The sequence below is a fragment of the Camelus ferus genome, chromosome 14 (assembly GCF_009834535.1).
Source record: "Camelus ferus isolate YT-003-E chromosome 14, BCGSAC_Cfer_1.0, whole genome shotgun sequence".
NCBI classification, from domain to species: Eukaryota; Metazoa; Chordata; class Mammalia; order Artiodactyla; family Camelidae; genus Camelus; species Camelus ferus.
In genome coordinates, this window is record NC_045709.1 from 32,103,449 (window position 1) to 32,121,419 (window position 17,971).

At 43.6% G+C, this 17,971-nt stretch overlaps 1 protein-coding gene across 4 annotated transcripts in view; it reads right to left on the minus strand.

Annotated features, from left to right (window-relative positions):
* The window catches only part of TPP2 (tripeptidyl peptidase 2), a 59,080-nt gene extending 44,384 nt beyond the window's left edge, over positions 1 to 14,696 (minus strand). The window contains exons 1-2 of one of the 4 annotated variants that reach the window (XM_032496702.1): positions 14,445 to 14,695; positions 7,825 to 7,953 (exon numbers count right to left, since the gene is read on the minus strand). In XM_032496702.1, coding sequence (XP_032352593.1) covers positions 7,825 to 7,953; positions 14,445 to 14,609 — 294 coding nt within the window. In that variant the 5' untranslated portion in view covers positions 14,610 to 14,695. Of the gene's footprint in view, positions 1 to 7,824; positions 7,954 to 14,444 lie in introns of all 4 variants that reach the window. The other 3 variants (XM_032496703.1, XM_032496700.1, XM_032496704.1) reach the window with 3 other exon arrangements.
* Positions 14,697 to 17,971: the final 3,275 nt, after the last annotated feature.

Genomic DNA, 17,971 nt, shown 5'->3' on the forward strand with positions numbered 1-17,971 from the left:
AAATTGAAATTGAAATCTAGTTCCATCAAGGAGACAAGAATTCGGTATAAAGGATGTGGTCAGATAAACCTGGCGGTGAGTCCAAACTCTACCATGAACCAGGAAGAACCCCCAGGCTTCTGCTTTCTTACATGCAAAAGGAATAATCCTTACCTTACGATTCCCATGAATAATAAAGTGCACTGAACATCAGCCACCTGAAATGTCAATCAAGGAAATGTGGAATATCCATTTTCCTTGTAATCACAGGACCCGTCATTTAAAAAGTTTTTATGTTGTGTTTTTGTTTTTTAGGGGGGAGGGAGAATTAGGTTTATTTGTTTATTTTTAATGGAGGTACTGGGGATTGAACCCAGGACCTCTACCACTGAGCTACACCCTCCCCGCTAAAAACAGCTTGTAAATGTGCACAGGTTATGAGGTTGCACTATCCAGCCCGCAGAGCTGGCTGACTCACGATGCTCAGTTGTGCAGCACTGTTAACTGACCCATCCCCAACGGCCCCTTCGTCAAACCATTTCCCAGGTAGGAAGGCTCTGGAAGCAATTTTCTCACAACGAAACAGAAGGAAACATTCACGCACAGAACTTCAGCGGTCTACTGACTTTACAAAGCCTGCACATCAGTAGCCATTTCTGAATCGACTGGATGTCTGGAGTATGTGAAATTTCCCATACGTTGGTAAACAAACTAGCACTGTTCATTAAAAACTCACCAGCCTTCTTTAGAGAACAGGGCTAACTCTAATGCTCTCACAACAGCCCAACAGTGACACAACAACAATAATAACAAAATGTTGCAACAATAAAAAGGCAAGTCGTCACTAGCTGGCAAATTCAAAGACTGTTTAATCACAGGTGTCTCACTACACAGGTGGCTTTGTAACCGCATGCTAGTGACAACTTCTTTGTGCAAACAGACTACAAAAACCTGTGAAATGTCAAAGGATTCAACAGAATAACTGATTAAAATAACTGCAAAATAATCAGGTGTTAAGATATAATCACAATTACTTAAAATATATAATAGAATAAAAATAATCCAATAGACATAATCTATATTAATTAAAAATAGACCAAATTCTGCAGGCCCATGAAACCAGATACTTCTGAAATCACTCACAGTAGAGGCAGACTAGTTACTTATAAGAACTAAACTAAACTAAAATAAAATCAGAAAATAAAAATTATTTAGGCAGGAAATAGCTCAGTGGTAGAGTGCATGCTTAGCATGCATGAGGTCCTGGTTCAATTGCCAGTACCTCCATTAAAAAACAAAAATTATTCATAGTCATGGTTCTGCTAGCTAACCATAACCAGTTAAGAGTACAGCTAACCGCTCTGAGGCAATTATCGAATGCGTCATTCTACATATTTGAGTATAGTTATTTTTGGTCTCTTTTAAAATCAAAGTGTTTTATTTTGACCATTTTAAGCTGCTCTCTTTAAAAGAGTTTTAATAATGTGATAGCTATTCACAATTTAGGGTCAGGAAGGATTTCTTTTTTTCCTATCAAATATAATTCTAAGAAACTCAGTGCAGTCGATCATATTTACTCAGGTATCTACTGCTTCTTTTGCTCTCCGTGTCTGCTGTTTCACGTTTTCTTCCTGTCTGAAAAGCCTCTTTTCCACTGCTCTTTTAAAGCTTATCTGCTGGCTACATGCTTTATTTACTTCATCTGGGAACGCCTTTATTTCACCCCTCTCCCCTGAACAATACGTATTTTCACTGGACACAGAATCTGGAACTGACAGATCTTTTCTTTCTGCACTAGAGAGATGTGCCCATCTTTCTGGCCCCCGTCGTTCTGATGGGAAGGCTAAAGTCATCTGACTCTTTTATATATATATATATATATATACACACACACACACACACACACACATATACACATACATACACATACACATCTGACTTATATATATATAAAATGAGTCACTTTTCTCTGGTCATTTTCAAGACTTTTTTTCTTTGTCTTTCACTTTTAACAACGTGATTAGGATGTTTCTGGGCATGAATTTCTTTTCATCTATCTTATTTGAGGTTCGCTCAGCTTCTTGAACTGGTGTCTCTGCCAAACTTGGGAGACTCTCAGTCACTATTTTTCTAAATATATTTTTTTCAGCAGCACACTCTGTCTCTTCTTTCTTGGGGTCGGATGTACAAATATTTGACCATTTGTATTGAGCCACAAGTCCCTAAAGCTATGTTAGTTATTTTTCAGTTTTTTCTCTTCATTATTCAGAACAGCTGTTTTCCACTGACTGACCTTCAAGTTCACTGACTCAGACAGACTCCTGTCATCTCCATTCTACTGCATCGGTCCAGTGAGGTTTCCTTAAAATCTCAGTCATTGTAAACTTCAGTTCTAAAATTTCTATTTGAGTGTTTTTTTTTCTTAACAGCTTCTTCACCTCTGTTGAGAGTATCAGTTATTGCTGTGTAACAAATCACCACAAACCCTGTGACTTAAAGAACACACATTTACTGTTTCACACATTGTGTCCATCAGAAGCTGGAAAAGCTTAGCTGGATCCTCGACTTGGCTTCAACCCAGGTGCTGGCCAGGGCTCTACTCTCACCTGGAGCTTGACTGGTGATGGGTTTGCATCCAAGCTCGCCCAGGCTGTTAGAGGTTCCTTCCCTCTGTCTGTAAGACTGAGGGCCACTGATTCTCACTGGTTGTCAGTCAGAGTAAGGATTTCTTAAGACTTAAAAAAAGCCCTAATCAAAAAGGCCAAAGATTGACAATCAACTACATCAAATTTTAAAATTCTAATCATCAGAAGACATCATTTGGAAAGTGAAAATATGAGTACAGAGTGGGAGAAGACACTTCAAAAACATGCAACCCAAGGGCAAGTATATGGAAAACATACAAGGAAATCCCACAAATCAGTAAGGAAACGGCAAATCAGTGTTAAAAACAAAGGGCAAATGAACTCAAACTGGCACTTTACAAAAGAGGAATCCCAAACGTCTAAGCAACATGTAAAAAGGTGCCCAGTCTTATTAGCAATTAGAGAACTGCAAATTAAAACCATGTGATACACCAAGATTCCCAGCCTATCTGCAAAAATTAAAAAGCCTAAAAACACCAAGTGTTAGCAGTGCAACTATTAAAGCTCCCATATACTGCTAGTGGAAATGTATTTTAGCACAAAGACTTGGAAAAGCCTTTTGGCATCACCTAGTAAAGGTGTATCTTGATGACGCAGCAATTCTGCCCCTAAGTACACATCCTGGAGGCATCTGAACCCGTGTACACAGGATGTGTTTACAAGAGTGCTCTCTGAAGAACTGCTCGTAACAGCCCCAAACTGGAAACAACTCCACCGTTCAGCAGCAGAATGGACAGAGCCAAATGTCTACAAACCGTGCGGTAAGCACAGCAACGACATGGAACAAATTCTCACTCCATGCGAGCCATGGCTGACTCTCATGACTCTGCAAACACAGGAAAATACGACGTGAAATGACACATTAAGTGAGGCCATTCGTGTAAAGCTTACAAATAGGACAATATATTCCACGTAGAGATGGTAAAACCACAAAGGAAAACAGAGAAATGATTATCACGAAAGTCAAAATGCACTGTGCTCTGGACAACACAGGAAGCTCTGAGGCATGGCAATACTCCGTCTTATCTTATCTGGTGGTGGATAAAACGGTGTTCGCTTTAATTATTCATTAAACTGTACACAAGAGTTTCATGCACTTTTTTTATGCCTGTACATTTTACCATGAAAGGTTTTACATTTCTATCACTTTTCTGCTTCTACTTGCTCCTAAGAGCACCAATGGCCTTAAGTAACTGACCACCAGCTTCTCAAGAAGATGTAGAAACAGCATTCTAGAGAATGAGATGATGAATGTTCACAGCATCTAACTAGTGCTTGATCTTAAACTGCGAGAAGAATGAGACGTTACTGTCAGCAATTTATGGGCTTTGGAAGAAGCAGAATTAGAATACAGGTATTTAATTAATTTCAAAGCACAGTTAAATCACAGACACTTGAAGACTTTACTGTGTTGCTTCCTGAAAATTGTGTACTAAAGAGTTTTGAGACCCTATTAGCTAGAATCCTAGTGACTAATAACATTATCCTTTTTAATGACTACTGCAAAATATCTGAATACCTGCACATCCTCAAAAAAACCGACTGACTGTGTGTGCAGGTGTGTCCTGTGTATAGATGGAGAAGGCAACTGTAACCAAGAAGTTGGTGGAAAGTCTGTAGGAGGAACAATCAGACTCTCGCTGTCCATCCGGCATCCTGCATGAAGCTGACCAGCCAGGCAACTGTCCCTATTTGAACCAAGAAGAGCTGGGATGTCAACTTTCTGGACAGGCTTACCCAGCAGAGGCAAGAGAAGAGACACAATGAAGAGTCTGTAAGAGATCTCCCCGGCACCTGTCAGGGAGGGAGTCCCTGAACCCTGGCGGCCAGGCTTATCTCTCACTCCTCACACCAAGTCCCAGGCCAAACATGCTAAGGCCCTTTTTGAAGTAATTGGGCACTTCAATGGGAAAAATATACTATCTACTGAGATCCCTGGGGTCTCCCACGACAGTATCATTACCCCAGAGGGAGACTCACATCAGACTCTCCACAGAGAGCACTTCCAATCACCTTTGCGTGTGCTTTGTTCAATCAGAGACAGCGGGGGTGGGTAGACGCCCGAGGAAAAGCTCTCAAGGAAAAAGCAGAGCACAAGGAAGAAGAGGCGGCAGGGAGGGAGGAGGGGGTGCAAGAGGAAGAAGAGGAGGAGGAGGGAGAACTCGAGGCAGGGGGTAAAAAGAAAAGGAAGAGAAGAAATCACTGGATAAAACGTCAGGACAATGATATTTTCAGATAAAATGTTGCATACATGAAACAAAAATATGCTCTGAGTGAACATGAACAGACTTCTGCAATTAAAAATAGGCAAAATTTAACAAAATTCAATACATGGTCCGAAGAAAAAGTTGAGAAAATTTGGGAACTCTCAGGAAGGAGAAAAACTAACAAAAGCAATGAAGAAAAGGTGGAAAACATAAGAAAATTGGAGGATCAACTCAAGAGTTCTAGTATCCGATCACCAGGAGTAGCAGATAAAAGAACAGCAAAATAGTGGGAGGAAGTAATAACCTAAGAGACAACGCAAGAAAATTTCTCAGAAGTGAAGGACCTGACATTTAAACCCTCTTTTCCCACAGTTTGAATTCTACAAATAAATCTAAAACTAGACGGAAAAAATTCAAAAATAAAAAGTATTAGCATATCTTTTAAGACTCTGAAGATCACGTACCAAAGACTTAACCCTGGCTGAGCAGGAATTGGTGGGGAAACGCGGAAAGGGGACTGAACTTTTCTTGTTACAAGACTTGTGTAAGGTTCTTAAAACTATGTAGACATATTGAATACAATTAAAGTTTCAACAAAAAAACCCCACTATACTGATGGGCTAAGAACAGCTCATAATACAGCTAAAGAAATATGTCACCAAGTTGAGAAAGGACATAAATACCAATCTGTCAATTTTCTGATCTTATTTCACAGCCACATACACGATACACTCCTCTACCTGTAAGCACGAGCAACGCCGTCCGTGCGCACGGTCTGTCTAGAGCGCGGGCTGGTACAGCTATTGAAAAATACATACTGAGGATAAGACTTTATATGATTCTAAATCTGCCTGACTTACCAGGAGGGCCCTCTAGTTTCCCAGAGTAATGTAACTAACTCACAGGAATCCCAGGTTTCTTTGAAACATACTATAAATAACAAGGTTGACTCGGGAAAGACAGGCAAAACTACAGTAATTCAGATGTGCAGAAACTCATTTCCCAGCAGTCTTTCTTTTTGAAGCATATGGTGTCTTTGTCAGCTTGGGTGACACAGACTGGGTGGTTCAAACAACAGAAATTGACTTTCTCGCAGTTCTAAGGAGCACAAGGTCAGGGTGCTAGCGTGGTCTGATTCTGGGGCCTCCCCAGCCCGCAGGCAAAGCCTTCTCACTGCGTCCTCAGACAGCAGAGAAAGCAAGCTGGCCCTTGTAATCCCACCACGGGCCCCATCCTCATGACCTCACCTAACACTGTCACTTCTCACAGGTCCTGCCTTCTCATACCATCACACTGGGTGTTAGGACTTCAAAGTATGAATTCAGGGGTCACACATTCAGTCCACAACACATGGAAAAAGCAGCAAAATTTGGACATGAATGCCTGCCACCTGCCTGTGACAGGTAGACTCTAAGATGACCCACAGTCTTCTCTCCTTATAGAAGGCAGAACTGAATACAGTGAGGTGTCATCCTGTGATGACGTTACAGTAAGTAAAATGGCAAAGGTGGAGAGATTTTGCAGATGCAGCCCAATGTCCCTATTCAGGTGACTGAGTTAATAAAAAAGAAGTGTCTCCTGGGGGCCTGACCTAATCAAGTGAGCTCTTCAAAAGAGAGACTGGGGCCATCCCCAAGGTCGTCAGAGATGCTCCTGCTGGCCTTGAAGAAACACAGTCATGCATGCCACAGCTGCAAGGAATGAGTTCACCCAACAGCTATGTGAACTGGGAAGACCACTCTGAGCCTCAGACCAAAGCCCCAACCAACACCTGACTGAGGTCTTGTGAGACTCTGTGCAGAGAATCACAAGTTGTGCCCAGACTCCTGACCCAAAGAACCAGTGAGACAGTAAATGCAGGAATGTACACGGCACACTGCTATTTTGTGTTAATTTGTTATGCAGCACAGAAACTAACATCTTGCCATAACAACCTTCTCCAAAAGATCAGGTCTAAACATAATTCAGATAGATGGCAAAAGATCAAGAGTTAAATATAGTTCTTTAAATATCTTAATAATCATAAATTTATTTTCCAAACTAATTCTGCATATTGTTTGAAAAGATAGGAGTACTGAATCACAATCAAAATCCTTGTCATCTAACAAGGTCATTAGCTAGTATCTCATGAACTGCTTTAGGTTTGCTTCCTAATCATCTTTCACGTGAGCTTACCCCAGCCTTTCTGTCAAGTATGCAGAGTAAGATAAAGCCAGACATTCAAGTCCATAAATATAAAAGCCTAAATATTTCACGTTTGAGTTCCCAGAAGGGAAAAGAGGAAGGCAAAATGACATTCTCATCACTTTCCCCACTTTTCCTTTTAAAACTTAAAATTTTTAGAATTCAACCACCATATTGAAAAACAGATCCCAATTTTAAGCCCACTATCAAACAGCAAAAACAATGGCTTCCACGGAGATGGACCCTAGGGGTCCACACTTCCTGGTACCCATGCCCCTGTAAAACCCTCTCTCTGTACGTGTACACCGGACCTACTGACTCACTTCTAATGAAAAGAACATGGCAGAGGTGATGGGATGTCACTTTCAACATGGTCTTATAAAAAGACCACGCCTTCATCTGGGCATGTTCAGACTGCTCAGCCTGGGAAGACAGATGCATGTTGTGAAGCAACATGTATTCCCCCATGTGCTGAGGAACCCAGCCTGCCAATGACCACAGACTCCCCTCCCCCAGCCACGTTGAGCCTTCAGATGAAACCACAGCGCTGGCCAACAGTTAGCAAGCTCAGCAGAGATCCTGAACAGAGGCACTCGGCTAAGCCATACCCAGATTCTTGAATCACAGAAACTGTAAAAGAATAAATGTCTGTTGTTTTAAACCATGAAGTTTTGGGGTGATTTGTTATACAGCAATAGGGTAACTAATACTCACCACACCATGAAAGGTAAGCGAAAAACGTTAAGATGCTCTAAGGTGACAGCACACAGAAAAAGAAAGAAATTCAATAAAAAGATAAAAGCTCCAACCTTAAGCACTCTTCCTGAAAGACCAGTAACTTCCCCATCTTTTGGCTCTACCACTGTAGCAGTATTCACATCACCACTTCCTGTTGTGTCAATGATGTCAATGATTTTTGGTTTTCCATCAGTTGTAACCTGAAAATTAAGAGACAATTAAAACATGAATCATAGATTGTAGTTTTTATCCTTAAAGCAACGCCAACCCCCACATGTATGTGCATGTATATGTACACGTATATAAAATATCCTGTAAAATCTGCATTCATTTGGAAAAAATAACTAAATTATTTTAAGCCAAAAGCCTGACAAACACTAATGAGAAAATTCAGTCATGGAAAACACCACAGAATCCTTCAAATGGTTTTGTAAGTTCAGGTAACAAATACTTACTGAGGCTTTACCAGAGGCCACATTCTGTGGGTGCTGCTGGGGACACAGCAATGATCAATACACAAAGTCCTTGACCTGACACACTTTGTGTCATGTGGACTCAATAAACAAATGAATCACATATATAACATGTCAGATGGCGATCATTACCACAAAGAAAAATTAAGGGAAAGGAGATGTGGTATGGGGCTTTCAACATCAACTAGGCTGGTCAAGAAGGGTCTAACTGAGAAGGTAACATTTGAGAAAGATCTGAAGAAGGTGCGTTTTGGACTGGACAAGGCCAAAACTTTAAGGGAAAAATGTTCGATAACATTTCATGGTCAGAGGCCATACTAATGCTCAAACTTCTTAAGTCAAGTTCAAACCTACTACTCAAACTTGTTTATCTCCAGGCTTTGCCATCTCAGGAAATCAACACCTACCCAGCTGCTCAAGCCAGAAACTTAAAAGTCCTCCTCTGACTCTTCAGTTTACTCCTCACAGCAAATCTGCCAGGAAGTCCTCGTAGTTCTACCTCTAAAGTGCAGTTCAAATCCACCTTTTCCTAATGTCCACTACCGGCGTCCCCCCCAACCCCCCCCCACCACCTGGCTGCCACTCCCGGGGGTCCCGCCACATTAACAGTGAAACAAGCTGGATCCCGTCCTCCCCTGCACCCCGCAGGGCCCTCAGAGAGCTCACTCCGGAAAGCCTCTGCCTCTGCCGGCGGGCCCAGCCCTGCCCAGGGCCCCAGGGCCTCCTGTCAACTCCTGGGAACTGCCCTCCTCCTTCCTGCCTCAGAGCCTTTCATACACTCAGCAGTGCCTGGTAGATACTCAATACATATTTGGTTGCTGGACGACCTGACGCTGATCTCTTAGCACTAAGACTGACTTTCCTCAGGTGTGTTTCCCGGCCAGCCCCAGACCTTCGTTTGGGCCATACTGACTGCTACAGCTAACAGTAATACTGAATTTCCATACTGCTTTTGTCGGAAAAACCAAACCTGGGCTCTTTCGGAGCTAGTTTTGCAGAGGAAACTTGCAGCATTCACGATGCCAACACTGAGTTAACAACGGGAATTAGGCACAGGAACACAGAAAAGACTGAAAAAAGAAGACCTACCCCCCCCCACAACCTCAACAGAGAAACAGAAATGCAAAAATAAATGTCAACCGTGTGACCAGACCACAGCCTTCCGACTCCTTCTCCACCCGGAGAATCCACCGTCTTTCAGATGAAGCTCAGTGTCTGTATCTGGGAGACCAGGTCACGCGCCCCACTCCCAACACCAACCGCAGGGTCCTCAAAGCTTCGTAGCTAAGCTGCACCCAGAAGGAGGACAGGGAATTCACTATGAGGAGAAACTAAGAAACAGTTTTTAATTTACAAGGCAAAACAAGGGGGTGGGCTGGTGGGTTCCAAATTTCACTCCCAATTGGCAACCACCCGGGGGCGACCACTGCCAGGGCTGCAGAGCTGTTATCTTCATGTTCAGTCGTTCCGAAGCTGCATGTTCACTTCTCCGGGGCTGACTACGCTAGTAACAAGCGTTCTAATTTGCTCAGAAGGCTCAAAGCCACAATGTAAAACAAAACATCGCTGTGGAAATCATACCACGGTTATAAAGTTATGGTAAAACTTAAATCAGATACTGATTTTGAAGGGACTGGCTAAACATCTTTAAAAATACAACAAAATGAAAATAAAGTCATGAAGGAAAATGAAAGAAAATCTAACAAAAACAGAAGCCACTAAGAGGAAGTTAATACTCTCCTATAAAGTTAAAACTAGCTAGATCACATACCAAGAACATAAGCGAAGAATTTTGTTTTAAAATGTATTTCAAATAAGTACATAATTTGAAAGCTACACCATAGCACTAAGAACACAAATCATTTGTCTTCATTTTCTCAATGAGCAAACAGCTTCAGTGACTTGAGATCAAGAATCACAAGAGATCACTAACAAGTCAGGCACAGATCCCTTCATTAGAAACCTCCTTATCAGCACGTGAGCAAAGGAAGAATGCCTAACGGGATTTAGAGGCTTATTTACCATTCACTATCGCCATGAGCTTTACCCACTAGGACCTCTCTCCCCCACTAAAAATTCTTATAAATGCAGTCGTCTATTGATGTGCTTGTTCCTTCACCATTAGGTAAGGAGAGCCACTCCACTGGAGATCATAAGACACAAGAGGGAATTTAGGGTCGGGAAGGAGAGGTTTTGAAAAGACAGATCAGCTGAGAATTGTGCAGCAGAGCTCGGAGAGGAGAGGAGACCGAACTGCTAACATCAGGCCTGCAGCCTTTATCTTTCGGTAGCGGAGAGGGGAGGTCACAGGGGAAAGAGGGACTGGAGGTGCAGTTATGAGGCGAGCTAAGGAGATAAGCCCTGGGAACTGGGGTGGGAGACTGAGAGACGCTTACTGGGCAATGCTGGCTGAACAGAACAGAATCGGCCTACAGCTTCTCCCTAAAATGTCAAGAATCTAAGTTAACTTTGTTTCTCCACTGAAACTGTTACGGTGGAGGAGTTGGGGAGGGTTTGCAGAGGATCAGAACAAAAGGAGTGAAGGCCTCAAATTATTTTGCACCAAACAAAATGAATGTTTGATAAGTATTTACTTGAAGTTTCAGGGAAGACACTGAGAATACTCTTTTAAGCAAAAAAAGGTATTTCATAAACAAACACTATATTTAATGACTATTATTCCAAGAATATTATGCTGAATGAATGACGGGCTTTGCTTACAGTCCAGTTAGGAAGACAAGTGAGAAAAGAGGGACAGCAACACAGGACAGTAAGTAGTAAAGGCAGGGGGGCATCTATGAGAACAAGGAAGAGCACAAAACCCGCCCGGGAAGTCGGGAAGGGCTGACGGAAAGGGAGGTAATACAACTTGAAACTGATCGACAGCACCCGGTGTTAGGGACCAAGTCCCCATCTGCAGTAATTTACTTACTGCACCCATGGCAGTTTAGTGAATGTAAAAACAGGCTTTCTAGGACCACTTGTAACCTCCCCCCACAAGCCATTTTTTCTCCATGAGGACATTATATACATTATCACATATATACATTTTTTCCCCATTCAGCACAAACTGTTACAAGCACACTTCATATGAAATTAATTTAGATATATGCTTTTGAAGAACTTCAACTTAGCCAGGAAACGGGTAGTAACCTGTAAACCGAAATACTAAAATGAAACATTTTCAGTGCTACAGGAGGATATGAACAAGCTGCTATGAGAGCAAACAGGGAAAAGAAACTGTCACCAGGGACTGGGCCTTATTCCTCTCTGAACCACAGGTCCTAACACAGCAGCGGGCACAGACATAAATACACAGTAGGGGGCTGAGTTAAATTAGCAGATATCCCCAAAGTAACAGGGTGAAGGCCCAGCTGGGCATCTAGGGGTTAAGGAGGAGTTTACAGGTGATCATAGAAGGCTTGCAGGCAGATTAAACCCCATGTGCAAAGGCAGGTGTTGGGGAAAACCCTGGAACATCTGGGTGAGTGGAAAGGTGTGATATGTTCTTGGCGGAAGCACAGCGTAGATGGCGGGGCTGGGAGCGGATGCGGGCAGAAGCAGTGGTGAGATGAGACCCGAGGTGACGCGAGGAGCTGTCCTTGGATGGGGAAGGGCCATGCAAAGCTCAGATTTGGGGGTTTTTATGCAAAGGCAACCACGATGCCCAAATAGTTTTGTTTTATATTAAGCAAGGGTGTGATGGGAGGGGTTTTTTTCCAAGGAAAGTTAACTTTGGCAAAGTGAAGAACGATCAATGTAAAGCAGGACTGGTGGCTGGAAGACCCGCTGGTCACCACCTGTTTATTTCCAGGCCCAGTCCAAGCCCCATCTCTCGACTATGAAGCTTGACGGGTCCAGTTCTCAAGGGTCCCCTGATCAATCTCTGCTAACAGTTTCAGTCTGCAGGATTACACCATCTCTTAATGCAAAATGTTAGGTGCCTGGGAGGTGCCTGAACAGTTACTGAGGAAAGACTTAATCACTTATTTAATTATTAGTCATGCAATCCACCCTCTACATTTAACAAGGCTCCACAGCTGTCACTAACGAGAACTGGGCCCAAGGCTGGCACCAAAGAATGGGACTCCCCACTGTGTTCCTGAAAGTTCTGTCTTGTGCTACTAGTCCGCTACTCAGACCCCATCTGCCTTCCCAAATGTCCAGTTCAAACTCCTCTTCCTGTTTCATTCTTTCCTTCCTTTTCATACCCACCTTATCTTTATGATGTATACACAGATCTACAAAATACATTTTTAAGTTAAAGGTAAGGGGAAAAAAAAACCCTTAAAGAATTCACTTATGTTTCCCAGCCACCTTACTGAATTTCTTTCAAATGGCCATGTTTAGGTCAGTCTCTCAGAGTTAAGGTTGTTAGAAGATACGTGTTTTCATTTTACTTCAAATGTTAACTGCTCCAACATCTGGTATGACATGCAAATATCTAGTGTATGCTTATCCTTCAGAGAGTTGGTGATTTAAGATCCAGCATAAACTCCTTCTACTAAATATCCTTGCTTTAAAAAAAAAAAGTGTTTAAGACTTTTTTGAGCACTTCAAAAAGTCACATGTAATTATCTCGGTTTTCATAGCAACACTGAGGGATGAGAGTTACTGTTACTTTATAGAGAGAGTAACAGGATTATTGATAAGCAGGTATGGGGAGTTCTACAAAAGCCTTTTTCCTGAGACCGTACTCCTCCAAACTCTTGTGACCCTCTTATTATCCTGACAAAAGAGCCAGTGAACCACTCACCCCAGCTGTTCTCCCCCCACTTATCCCTATAAAAAGTAAACATACACTACAACAGAATGGAAACCATTACTATCCTGTAATAAAGCCTCAATGAGGTGATAGATGTCACTGTTGTAAGTCTTCAGAGTTATTAATACAACTGTACCACCAGAGTTACCAGGAGGGCATATGTCACCTGCTCCTCTGCTGATGCACCAGGGCCACCAGGTGTGATGTACTCCTCAGCGCTGCTGAGGAATTAACAGGAGGAAGAGAGATTCCCAGAGGGATTCTCTAGAGTCCGCCAGACTACTTTCCTTGTTCCTCTGCATTACATCCTAACTTTCAAAATGCTACCTCAATTATTGGCACAATCAAGGATCCAGAGGTGGGAGAGGCACTGGCAAGGAAGAGAATTATTAAACTTCAGCGTGTTAAGAAATACAGAGGAAGGACTGATACAAGGAAGAGAGCAGCATACAGGATGAGCTAGGTTAGACTTTTGGGAGATGGATCTTGAACAACGGTGAAATTGTTCCTTAGTGGGTTTCAGTGAAAGGCTAAGGCTAAATTTACAAAAGTTAGGCTTTTAAGGCTGTAATTAGAATGCTTTCAATCGAGAGACACGTGTTTAAAAAACACCTTTCGGTATGGTACCTTGACCTAACGATTTCAAAGGTGCCTCAGGCAAAACAAAATAATTTTAAAAAATCATAAGGTATGTTGTTTAATGTTTTGAGGTTGAAAAAAAAATACAGAAGCATATTTTAATGCATCTGACGAGTTCGCCAAAAACAAACTAAAGTGGGCTCTTCTTCTGTCAAAGACTAAGCCATGCGTTTCAATAACCCTAAATTTACAAGTCCACTGCAGAAGAGGGTTTAAAAATAGAATACACAGAACTACCAGAGGAAACAATTCCGGAAGTTGACTGAGTTATCTCCTTGAAAGCCGGCTTTCAGGTTTCAAGACAAACCATTTCTCCCCCAAACGAAACCGCCCGAACGACAGCAATAAAAAATGAAGTTCTGATGGGTCATTTGCCCCTTCTCTATTTCCTCCCCACCCCCACCCTCCCATAAATAATAAAACTGTAAAATCCCCGTTTGTAAATAAGAGGCACGGGCCGGTAGGCGCCAGAGACACGAGGGACCTGCGGAGGAAGGCGGTGTGGTGGCGGCAGCCCGAGGGCCCGGGCCTGGCAGCGCCTGGGCAGGAAGGGGCTTCCTGGGCGAAAGGCGGACCCGGGCGCCCCGGCCAGCCGCGCTGCTTTTGTCTGGGCCGGGATCACGGCCCAGCCGGGGCGTCCGGGCCCCGGCCCTTGTCCCCCGCGCGCCTGCTGCCCTCCGCCTCCTCCCGGTGCCCCGCTCCCGCTCGGCCGCAGAGCGGGCTTCGGCCTGCCGGGCTCCGACGCCGCGTCCCGGGCCCGCCGGCCGGCCGGCCCCCCGCGCCCCCGCGCCCGGGCCCTCGGCGGCCGCCGCACCTGCATGCCCGGAGCGCCGGGGTCGACCCCGGTGTCCAGGACGGCGATGAGCACCCCTCGCCCGTCATACTCCGGGTAGCGGCAGAGGAAGGACGCGGCCCCGGTCTCTTTCTTCGGGAGGAGGCCGTGGAAGGGGAAGGGCTCCTCGGTCGCGGCGGTGGCCATGGACGCAGGCTGGAGGACGGAGAAGAGGCAAACTGCCAGGCTGCGCGCGGACGGGCGGCGCGAGGACACCCGGGCGGCCGCGGGCCTGGGCGGGGGCGAGGGGCGGGGCCGGCCGCCCGCCAATCCCGGCCCGCCATGGAGAGGCGGCCAATCACGCGCTGCTACGTAAGCCAACGGCGCCGCTCTCCGGAGCCGGGCCGGAGTGTTACCCGGGCCGCAGAGAAGAAGGCGGAGTCTGAGGCATTGCTGGAGGGTTCGCGTCTCAAACCCGGGGTCTTAAGGAGACGCGCGTTTGGCGTTTTTAGGGGAGGGCCGGCTACCAAGCAAAGGGTCCACGTGTCCCGGGCTGAAGCCCTCCCCGGGGGCCCAGGAAGGAAATGGACCAGTCTGGAGTAGCGGGGACCCCTCGCTGGCAAGCGATGGTTTCAGAACTTGTGTTTGTAGACGAAACTTTTCGGTCGCTGCTGCAGGATCCCCAGTTGACCCGGGAAAAGGGGGCCAACTCACGCGCGCCAACACCCCAGGAGTGTCGGATATTGGCTAAATGCCCAAATACAAGTTTTTGAGAGGAAGTTCTCTGATTCAGTGGTGTAGGGCTGGTGTTCCCCTGCCTTCTCGAGTGCGTCCCTTTGATCGAGGTGGGGGAGGAATAGGGTGGGGATGAGCCCGAGCTTCAGTCAACAGGAAGTGGGTTGTTGGCCATTCTGTTGGTTTTGTAGCCAATGACAAAGTGCCAGACTGAAGTGGGCCCCTCCTATCCTCATTGCCTACCCTGGGCTTCTGGGATTTCTAAAAAACATTCCCTTTTATTTTCACTTTCAATTCAAGTTCCTACTTGGTCCTCAAGGTTCTCCACTCAATTATCGAGCCATAATTTGCACTTTTTCAGATTAACAGGGGCGGCTATCAATTGCTCCATGCTGCACTAGTGACCCTTTAATGACGTTTCTGTCTGTGTTCACGCCAGGATAATCTTAGTCTTGCGTGTGCGCGCTCATGCCAGAGACTCCTTTGGCAATGTGGTGAGGTTTACAGACCCCTTCCTCAGAGCAATTTTAAACTCTTAAAATGAAATACGTAGGATTATAAAGGAAATTATGTTGACATAGTTATCAAAAATTTAAAAGCAACTTTCTTATATAGCAATTTTTATAATTTCAAAACAGTGAAGGGCATAAGTGATATTTTGAGACACCTGTAACAACTGTACTGTGGTAAGAAACTGATTTTTATTGGTGACACAGTAACTGCTAATACTACTCTGTTACTGCCCACATCTGTAATGGAACTAAACAAAAGGTTAGTGAAAATAAGGATGTATTTTTTTTCCTACTCAAGTTTTTGAACCCTCATATTCTATCATGGACTCCAGGTCAAGAATGCCTGGTGTGAAGGGAAATCCTATATACAGCAATTTCCAACCCACAGGTTTGGAAGATGCTGCATGAAGCCTCAAAAATTACTGTAATGACTGTGCAATGGTTTGAATTGATTCCTTCCTACTCCCAACTGTGTTTACATTACCTCTAGAAAAGAATTTAAAATTAACAGTAAAGAGAAGAGGAAGAAACTCAGAAGATATTCAAAGAAAGAATATAGTAACAGAATGAAATAGCTTCCAGTTTCAAAGGAACCATAGTCCAATCACTTCATTTTATAGATGAGTAACAAAGCTAGGCATGTTAACTGCCTCAGGTTACAAAACCAGCTAGAAAGCTGAATTTCTGTTGTCAGTTTGCCCCCAGCACTTTATACCGCTCCAGTGGTGCTCTCCTGCCAGAGTACCGCCCAATGACTGGATGGGGAACGAATTGTTCAGCATGAAACCAAAGTGGCAGGCTTTTTATTAGACTCCCATAGCAGCATTCCTTAAAAATTTCTTTTTATTTCTGCTTACAGATCCCATAAAAATGTTTTAGAAAAGTGATGTACCCTCTTGTATAGTTTTAAGATAGCTTTTGAAATTTGTCATCATAAGTTCAAGAAATTGTAAAGGATGTGATATTTGGCATGTTATAAACATTGGCATTCCTTAGTGAAACCTCTACATCATTGATTTAAATACAACCAGTTGAATGTTACTCTTTGATATCTACCATTGTCTATTTATGTATCTGAACATATTCCATGTAAAAATCAGTCAGACATTTTACATCACTATTTCTTCTTGAAATTTTATTTCCATTCTACACAGAATTTTATCCTAATGTAATTTACATTTATAATAGAAAGTCCTATTGATCATTTATTACCTGAAGCAAAAATATGTATGTCAATATTTAATTTTAAAAATTTTCCTAGGATCAAAGTATTAACATTTTTCTTTTGGATTATCTTTCAATTATTGGCAAGTTGATCAAGACAACATAAATAAATCTTAAGCTTTGATTACAGATATGATTACAATTAAAAATTACAGAACAAAAAGAAAATTTTTATTGAAAATGCAGCTCTTAACAAGGTGCATAAGATGTATGCTTTGGGGCTTTGATTAAAGGTTTGACTGACAGTTTTTCAAATTGTCCCTTTATTTGATGCCCAAGAAGCTATTTTTCACCTGCAGGCTGGTGCAGGATAGTAAGACTAGTAAAACACTTTTTTCTAAGAACCAGGAGACCCAGCTGTGAGACAGGTGCAAAGGGGAGGCCCTATGTCCTTCCACCATGGGCACAGCTTCAGGCAGATAGTTTGGGAAAGAACAGATATGACATTTAAGCCTCTGTAAATTGACTACATTGAAATTATCCAAGACTTTGTACCACAGTTTGAAGACCACCATTTTATATAACCTCTGAAGTTACTTTAACCCAACACAAATTCATTTACTCTGTCTTCAAGCCACGGTTCTCTCCACCTTATGTATTTACACCTCCTCCTCTCTTGATTTAATGAAGTTGCCAGCTAAGGGAACTCCTCCAATTCCAGGTCCACTTGTGCAACTTGACAAACAATCTGACAGTTCATCGGCTATCTACAAGGAAACAAATGGAGGATACTTGGGGAAACAATGAAGCTAGAGATAAACAAAACTGGGGCTTAGGAATGGGGAGGAGGGAGAAGGGGAGGACAGGTTACAACAGGGTCAGTAGACCACGGCGTCCGTCATCCTACCTGGGGCAAAGTAATAATAGGCTGGATGCACGAACACCTCCCACACAGCGTTGTTCGGAGCGGGAGGTGGTGAGCCAGGTGTTCCTGATGCCCACATGGCTTTCCCATCACCTGCCCGGTTTGAGGCTGCAAGCCAATGCGGAGGTGCGATGGAAGGCAATAGCTTCCCGTGCGTCACCGTCTTCGTAACGACTGCGGCACCCTATCATTTAGAGAATATTTTTTAATCAGGTATCCAAAACTGCGTAGAG